The sequence below is a fragment of the Suillus subaureus genome (genome assembly GCF_016647635.1).
Source record: "Suillus subaureus strain MN1 chromosome Unknown BJ212scaffold_26, whole genome shotgun sequence".
Lineage (NCBI taxonomy): Eukaryota > Fungi > Basidiomycota > Agaricomycetes > Boletales > Suillaceae > Suillus > Suillus subaureus.
Genome location: NW_024538582.1, coordinates 619,183 through 627,968, shown reverse-complemented (window position 1 = coordinate 627,968; position 8,786 = coordinate 619,183). Strand labels below are relative to the sequence as shown.

The 8,786-nt window shown below is 46.1% G+C and overlaps 1 protein-coding gene across 1 annotated transcript; it reads left to right on the top strand.

The window, feature by feature from the left end:
• Positions 1 to 698: 698 nt before the first annotated feature.
• BJ212DRAFT_1483227 (amidohydrolase family-domain-containing protein) lies at positions 699 to 8,511 on the top strand (the record flags this gene model as incomplete). The annotated part of the gene is made up of 48 exons (XM_041340586.1): positions 699 to 1,011; positions 1,079 to 1,177; positions 1,231 to 1,302; positions 1,363 to 1,487; positions 1,541 to 1,706; positions 1,763 to 1,925; positions 1,975 to 1,999; positions 2,048 to 2,171; positions 2,221 to 2,246; positions 2,293 to 2,400; positions 2,454 to 2,607; positions 2,661 to 2,688; positions 2,750 to 2,783; positions 2,838 to 3,010; positions 3,063 to 3,103; positions 3,160 to 3,308; positions 3,681 to 3,823; positions 3,877 to 3,975; positions 4,041 to 4,397; positions 4,442 to 4,540; positions 4,595 to 4,921; positions 4,968 to 5,042; positions 5,095 to 5,165; positions 5,218 to 5,293; positions 5,346 to 5,367; positions 5,417 to 5,444; positions 5,491 to 5,564; positions 5,615 to 5,640; positions 5,691 to 5,762; positions 5,813 to 5,860; positions 5,908 to 5,928; positions 5,981 to 6,012; positions 6,059 to 6,180; positions 6,233 to 6,260; positions 6,315 to 6,421; positions 6,470 to 6,542; positions 6,591 to 6,869; positions 6,924 to 6,967; positions 7,014 to 7,117; positions 7,179 to 7,246; positions 7,299 to 7,392; positions 7,446 to 7,478; positions 7,529 to 7,587; positions 7,641 to 7,685; positions 7,737 to 7,750; positions 7,803 to 7,844; positions 7,897 to 8,118; positions 8,176 to 8,511. 48 exons carry the CDS (start codon positions 699 to 701, stop codon positions 8,509 to 8,511), a joined length of 5,040 nt encoding a protein of 1,679 aa, XP_041190771.1.
• Between the last annotated feature and the right edge of the window lie 275 nt (positions 8,512 to 8,786).

Here is an 8,786-nt window from a genome sequence, read left to right as displayed (position 1 = left end):
ATGGCCATCCAATGGCCATCGTCTCGTAAATCACTTACGCGGACCCTATATATAAACGTTGACCTTTCTTAATTTGGCCATCACCGCGTCGGTTAGATCTTCGCATGGGAGACGTTCGACTGTAGCAATACTGGCAGATACCCGTGGATTAGCCACTGAAAATGATAAGCAAGTCGAAATGTTTGTCAAACTTCTAGCAAGAGTGAGACAAACACGGGACGCTGACGCTGAAGCTAGTCAGCTATTCGCGATGTGGCAACCGATAGGAGCATCTCGGATACACGTAACCGAGTAATTAGCCAATGAGAATGTCTTTCGAGTTTGTCTCTAATGCACGCGAACCGAGCGATTTAACTTATTATGTAGGATGTATGATTTTGTTGAGTACTACTGCCAGCTGCGGCCGAGTGGCCATTGGCGACTTGGCAGCCAGTGTGAACGTGACATGGATTCTCGGATACACGTGACCGAGCGATCAGCCAATGAGATGTCTTTCCAGTTTCTTCAATGCACGTACGTAATTAAGCGGTTTTATTATATAGGATTTTATTATATAGAATAGGATGTCAACAGGCATTGGCTTCCATCCCCATCACCCAAAACGTCTTGAAATCGCCCCCCCTCCCACGACTGAAACTTAAAGGTGGAGTGGTCTTTGAATATTTTGCATATTGATCACTGAAGGCATTGTGTCAGCCATGTCTGAACTGCGCAAACGCCAGGGTCCTGGCAAATCTACTGACACGGCCCCTCAAAATGATCTGCCCCGCAAAAGTGTTTCTGTATTGTCTTCGGTGCTATCTGGATTTGGCTGTTCTCGTCTTGCAATCTTGATATCTCTTGCTGTCTTTGCGGCTTGGTTCCTATCCTCCGAGGAGACTTCGTCACTCTCACATTCTTACGCAGTTTGCTCCTCATCGGGTGCTCGTGTTTACACTATGGATCATGTTGTGCCAAACGTCCAGTGCCTTGTTGTAGATGGTTCTTTAATAACGGACACTGGTTCCTTAGGTATGTCAAAATAGACATAAGCCCGACACAAGCAGTCGAATCAGACTCATCCATTTTATGTCATTAGAGGATGTCACGGCACATTGGGTTGCCAGGGGTCGCCGTCGTTCTTCTCTTCAAATACGTTATTTGGACGAATCTTCGATCGTGGTTCCGGGGTTTAGTGGTAAGCTGCAAGTAAACAAACAATTTATCTAGAACAACTTTTCAACACCTCAGATTCACATGCACACATTCTTGAATACGGTGCAAATAAGGAGCTTCCTCTTGAAAGTGGCAAGACGATCGAAGGTTTGCATAAGAATGACTCGTCCTGGGAGCGATCTGACTCGTATTGTAACCGCAATTCAGATACGGTTGCACTCGTCCGACAATATATTTTGGACAACGACGACATACTCAACGACTCTTCAAAAATTGTTGAAGGTTGGGGATGGGACCACACCTCTTGGCCAGTGGAAGAATGGCCAACCTCGGTGAGCTTCATAAAATCATGTGCTACACGAGCCTAGAGTTCGTTGCTTTGTAGGACGCTCTAGAGATGGATCCGATAGTCCGTGGTCGGCCAGTCGTCCTGGGTAGCAAGGATGGCCATGCAACGTGGTTCTCGAAGAAAGCTCTCGCATTGAGCTCTCCGTTGCCATCGGAAGTAGAAGGTGGTATCATCATGAGAGATTCATCTGGAAATCCAAGCGGTTCCGTTCTTTCTTTGTGGGGATATGACCTAGAAATAGCTTACACCAATGATCAGGTGTTCTTCTTGACAATGCCCAGGACCTTGTGAAGAGACCAACTCCAACTGAACAAGACTTGCTGCGACGTTTCCATATCACAGTCAATGACGCCTTATCCTATGGATTAACCTCTGTCCATGATGCGGGGTTCTCACCTGTTTCACTCGAGTTTTTCAAAAGGTCTGCTAAACATTCTTGTGTAAAAATACATTTAACGTTATTCATGCAGGCAGGCGGCGGCAAGAAATCTTCCCGTAAGTACTCAAGGATACCATCACCGTGTGGTTCACAACAGTCCATAGATTCGAATTTATGGGATGAGATACTTCCAGGAAAGCGGTCCTTACTGGGGAAACCTCTCAAAACCAATTATCGATGCAGGAGATGGCAGGCTAAATGCTCGCAGTGTTAAGATCTTCGCTGACGGTAAAATGGTAGTGATAGTATTAAGATGTCAGACTGACTAGTTATTCAGGTGCTTTACGCTCTGGTGGAGCAGCGGTGAGAAGCTCGTTGGTCATGTTTGCGTATTTTTGACGTCTCTCAGCTGAACGAGCCATATTGTGATAACCCCCACACGAAAGGATTCATGCGTTTGGACCCCAAAGTTTTGACTGATGTTATACTAAAATATATAGGAGATGGGTGGCAAGTTGTAAGTGCTGGCGATCGCAAAATATATGTCTTTCATTCGCTTTTGTCTGAAAGAACGTCCATGCAATCGGGGATTATGCCAACAGTGTGGTTCTAGACGCATTCGAGACTGCCTCGAAGGGCGTCAATGTAACAGCACTCAGACCTCGCCTAGAACATGCTCAGATCTTAACAGAGGCTGACTTGCAACGTGTTGGAAAGCTTGGAGGTGAGCATTCTAGTTTCTTTGATGTCAATGGAAGTATAATTGTCGCTATTTAGTTATCTCCAGCGTTCAACCTACACATGCGTACGTTAAATTATTCATCTCAATGTGTTTGCGAATGACATGTGTCGTGTGGACGGAATAGCATCAGTGATATGTGGTTTGCAGAAGAACGTCTTGTGAGTTCATGGGGTCATAGCTTCTGGCGTTTACAGGTGTTCATCGTTTTCTAGGGCGCTGAGCGAGTGAAGGGTTTATATGCCTTCCGTTCCTTACTTGACCACGGTTCTCGACTTGCCTTTGGCTCTGACTTCCCGGTGGAAGACATGAACCCGCTCGCTGGGTTCCATGCGGCCATTACGAGACTGTCTCCTGAAGGACAATCACCCAGTGGCCCGTCGGGATGGTATGGCTTTCTGGTCGAAAACCCCCCCATTGAACTCATGTATATTTTGCAGGTTTCCAGAACAACGGCTAACTCGTATGGACGCCTTAAGAGGTACTTCACGAGAGTACTCAGATATGAGTGTTACTGATATGGCAAACAATCAATAGGCATGACAATCGATGCTGCATATGCTTCGTTTACCGAAGGCAGCCTTGGTTCCCTCGTTCCAGGAAAACGGGCGGACTACGTGGTGCTAACTCAAGACATCATGACTATCCCCGTCGATCAAATTTTAAGCACCAAAGTTCAAGCTACGGTGATTGATGGGCGTCTTGCTTTTGGACGGGTTTAAGATAGTGGATGGAGGTGTGCTAGGGTGTAACCAAAGTGATCAACTTGGAGTTCTATACGCAGGACGGGCTCCCTTGCTCACCCCCAAAGTCCTATATTTGCTTTGCTTTGCTTTTGATGTTTTGTTTTTTGTTTTGCTTTCGAATCTGTACTTGGCGCAATAGATTACTTGGAACCATCAGTCATTCGGAAATAACCGAAGCTAATTCGACGCGCCACCAACGCGTCTCGACACGTCTCGAGTCGGACAATATTTACTGACAGCGTTGTAAAACGTCTTTCTTCTGCATCATCAAGTCTAAGACTTTCATTTCATAATTTTATGCCTGCGTATCAGTCGCCACTTACGGGTGAGAAACGAAAGCTGCCACTCGATCCTTCCAGCAGGAAGAAAGTCGCGATTGAGAATGCACTCGGAGGTCCCTCGGCGTATAGTGCAAGCAGTAATCACGGAGGAGAAGAGTACTGGATGATTCAGTGGTATGTGGAAGTTCCAATTCGTGTCCTTCATGCTTACACTAAGGTACTACTAGGAGATACCCCCAGTACAAGAAACACAAAACTTGGGATGGGGATGCCGTCCTAGTTCTCACAGGTATCAGAGGGTCGATGTTCGACCTAGAAGGAAAGATGTACGTTTTCTTTTCTGGCCGAGAAATTTGAGGGTCAAGGTTAATCTGCGCTGTCGCGCCCACAGAATGGGGGCTGGGTCCTTAAATGCGCCCAAGGCTGAGGAAAATGGAGAGTATAAATTTGGAGAGAAAGAGATCAGGATCGATCATCCAATTCCTCGTGGAGAATACATGTCTAGAAAGTGCTATGGTCGAGGAAGCATGCCATCTTCGGCAATGACTGGCAATAGCTCCGTGACACCCTCTTTGCGTGCCACTCCCTTGCCATCAACGAAGATGAATGTGCCTTACAAGACGCCATTAAAAGCCGTAGACAAAAGGGCTATTGATCTTCATCCTGTCAATCTTCTGTCCACAAGGGACCCCCCCTCTGCAGGTTCTTCGAAAGCAAATGCGCCAGCTACTTACTGGACTGCTAACTGGTAAGCAAGGAGCGAGGATATTGCATATATGCTGACTCTCGCAGGCGGAAGCCGCAGAGCAAGAAGCACAAGACCTGGGATGGAGATGCATTTGTTAGCCATGTCGGCGATAAGCTCACTGTGATATCAGAAAAGGGGAAAATGTAAGTAGGATTCAATTGCTTCGTCGCCAACCTCTCACGGAATGATCATCACAGACTTGGCCGTAAGGAATGGGACGGACTCGCTCTACACAACGGGTACAGCTTCAGCGCCGGTGGCAAACAAATCGAGTTAGATTCACAAGTACAAGCATCGCGAATGCCTTCCATCACCGGGGTGGAAGACGTGTTGCCAGGACTGGAGGAAGACGTCCCCGTAGTGTTGTCTTCACCACCCAAGCCCTCGTTTCTGCTTCAGGCAAAGAGCGCTCTCTCTGGCAAAGAGAATGATATCACAGTTACATCTCCAGGTGCTTCAAAAGCGTTCGTTCCCCCCGCGTCGTTCTATGGCCAGAAGCCAATTAAAAAGCCAAATGCACCATTGTAAGTTTCTTCGGCTCCTTGTTAATGAGGGTCTTAAACCGGGTAGGCATGATCCCGAAGCAGAGGGAGCAATCGTCATGAAAGCAACAACCCCAGAGCACGCTGTGAAGTTCAACAAGAAGTATGCTTTGACGTTACGCTTTCTATTGAAGCAACCTGAGATATCGTTGCAGGAACTTGCCCACTGTAGCAGTTGTCCTAGATCCTATCATTGCAAGACATCTTCGTCCACATCAGATCGAAGGTAACCATACTATCTGGATATGTTATTTCTTTAATGGCACAAAATGTTACAGGCGTCAAATTTCTGTATGAATGTGTCATGGGCCTACGGAGACATGAGGGTCAAGGGTGTATACTCGCCGACGAGATGTACGTGTTCAATCTGTGCGTTTGCGTGCAATTGCTGATATTCAGGTTCCAGGGGTCTGGGGAAAACCCTTCAGGTCTGTTTGTTTATTCGACATTGTTCCCGCTCGGTGACACCTTTTGCAGACAATTTCTCTTGTATGGACACTCCTCAGTGAGTTCGTTGTCTCATCTGTGTTACAATTTCCGAATGGCCGCAGAGCAGAATCCCTACGTTAGCGCTGGGCCAGTAATCGGCAAGGCCTTGATCGTATGCCCCGTATCATTGGTCAATGTTCGTTTCTATTCTTTAGTTATGTTCGCTATCTTCTGACTTGCGAGCAGAATTGGCGCGCCGAATTTCACAAGTGGTAGGACAGAATCGTGCTGATGCGAGATTTGTTTCAACTTGGACTTTAAGGTTAGGTAGAGATCGTGTTGGTGTTTTCACCGGCGACAAGGATAAATCCACTATCAAGCAATTTCTCAATTCGTACGTGTTGGCACCAGTTGATTGGAGCTCTCCGCTCACCGAAATATCAGACGGCATCAGGTTTTAGTCATTGGCTATGAGAAGCTTCGGACTGTCATGTGGGTGGCACATTTTTCACTGTTGTGCATTTATTTACGCTAGTCAGAGACGATTTGGCATATTGCAAGTAAGTATTCATTCTGCCGTTGCAGTGAATGCGAATCTAATGCTCCGCATAGTCCTCCGATTGGCCTGGTTATTTGTGATGAAGGTCAGTTGATGTAGGTAGAATATAGATGTCATTGACCCCTCGGCAGGACACAGACTGAAGTCATCAAACAATAAGACTTCGACAATGTTTAAATCATTACGTACTGTTCGAAGAATCATTCTGTCTGGTACTCCTATTCAGAATGATTTGAGTGAATTCCATGCCATGGTGCGCATGAGGCATCTATTTTTATCACTTTCTTAGTGCTAACTCATCAAAGGCGAGCTTTTGTAACCCAGGGCTGCTCGGTGAGCTGCAGAGCCTTTCTTCACAAGGGTTAATCAAATAAAGGAATTTCGCAGATGATTACGCTACATTTCGTAGGGTTTATGAGGTTCCTATCCTCAAAAGCCGAGCACCAGATTGCACGGATAAGGAACTCGAGCTTGGCGAGGCTCAATCAGCTCAGGTTCGTGGAACAATTGTGTTTCATTCAGCTGCTGAAGGACGTCAAAAGTTATCTTTGATCGCGAAAAGTTTCGTATTGCGACGGGAAGCTAGCATTCTCAAGAATTATCTTCCGCCAAAACGTATACTCTTTCTCTAGCCGCAGTTCAAATATCTAACGTTCTGAACAGACGAATATGTCGTGTTCATCACTCCGACGCAACTGCAATTGTCCATATACTCCGCTATTCTTAACCCCGATAAGCTAGATAGGCTGATTGATGGACCGACCGCAGAGTCGCTTGCTTTGATCAACGTACTCACAAAAGTCAGCAATAGTCCCGTGTTGCTCAAGGCTCAAGCAGATAAGGCAAGAGCGGCAAACAAGGATACAATTCGCCGCCCAGGTATTGATGACGCCTTGAGTTTATTACCTAAAGATCCCCGAATCGAAGACTTCTCCATGAGCGGTGGGCCCCATGTTCTTTAATAAGGTCCATTGACTGATTGCATCTTCATATCAGGCAAGCTTCTGGCGTTGTCGCACCTCCTTAAAGCCATCAAAGAGGTAAGTCTGTTTGATTAATTATATCACTTTATTTGACCGCTATTAGCGCACCCAAGAAAAATGCATCATTGTTTCACATTATACATCAACCCTCAATTTGATCGAGGCCTTCTGCAAGAAGAAATCTTATACGTTCTTCCGGCTTGACGGGTACAGTTTCCATTCCATGTTGAAGTATCTTTGATTTTTGTCTCACATCATACTGCCATAGTCAGACACCAGCAGCGAAAAGGCAGGAGTATGTCAACACCTTTAATAAATCATCGCAGTACAGCCATTGTAGGTCACTCAGTTGCACTTATCAGCGCCCATCTGATTTTGTCGGGAAAAGTTCTATTCCTGCTGAGTTCAAAGGCGGGCGGCGTTGGGCTCAACCTTATCGGCGCGTCAAGATTATGCTTGATAGACTCCGATTGGAACCCGAGGTGTGTGTAGCGTATGTAAAGATACGATGGCTCTAAAACATCTCCCATTCAAGTCACGACCTTCAGTCCATGGCACGCATTCATCGGTGAATAAGCAAATCTTTGAAAGTATCTTGTCCTGATCAAATAATCATAGTGATGGGCAGAAACGGCCCGTTTTCATCTATCGATTTCTCACTGCAGGAACAATCGATGGTGAGCGTCTCTACTGATAAGGTGTGTAACGCGCTTATATCCCCCCTTGGAAGAGAAAATCTATCAGAGGCAGGTGACCAAGATTGGACTTAGCAACTGTGAGTGAATTATCTGTTCTCGGATTCCGACACTAAATTATAGGTGTCAAGCTCTTATGGGCTCGGTAAGCTAATATTTTGTTTTTACCTGATGGGGTTTATACTATCACATTCAAGGGATCATCCGGCTCGAAGTCAGACTCGTTTTCACGGAAAGATGTACTTCTTTTTCGCCTAGGAGGTGACTGGTGAATGATGCCTCCATTTACAGCTTCGGGATATTTTCCGAGTCCATCCTGAGACAGGCTGCAATACTCATGACCTTTTGGATTGCGGATGTGATGCCGGTTCAAAGGATCTCAATGACATGACAAGTGTCTCCAGGAACGATATAGAAGTCGGTGAGCGTGATGACGACGAAGATCCAGCAGGAACCGGCTTCGTCAATGCGTCGCAAGTCAAACCCCACCACATTGAGAAGATGGATGGAGCGGTAAGGATTTCAATTCCGTTCATCATCCACAGAATTATGCTGATCATGGTTCTGTAGTACATGAAGAAAAAACAGGCAGAGCTTGCATCACTTGGAGAGTGGACACACATCAATTGCCTGCGGAGATTGACGAGCGACAATATCCACGATGCCATTCTTCGTCATCTGATGCTTCCAAGTGTGAGCGATGATAAAGAAGACCTCGCGCAGCCGAAATCAAGGCTTGATTCGCTTTTGTCGGCCGTTGACTTGGACAACATTACGGCTATGGATGAAGCGACTCAACCATTATCCGTTCGTGATGTCCCTGGCGGAACCATTTCGTTCCTTTTCGAGAAGACGTCCGTCTCTACCTTGGAAGAGAATGATGTGGAAGAGGGCTCAATGGTTTGATCACTCTTACATCTTTTTCTTGATACCCACGATCTCCAAATTGCGCACTTTACATACGACAATTCTCTAATGGTCCGAACAAGCTCAAAGTTTACAACTAGAGATAATGGCTGTCTTCCTCCTATTGGTCTGCTTACGGGACACTCAAGAGTCAAATGAACTGGACTTCATATACAAAAGAAATGATCACTTGCGAGACTTGTGGAAGTGAGACTGTTGGTCACACAACCGATGACATACTACAAGAATGGGGTTTTGAATCTCGCTGTCAATAG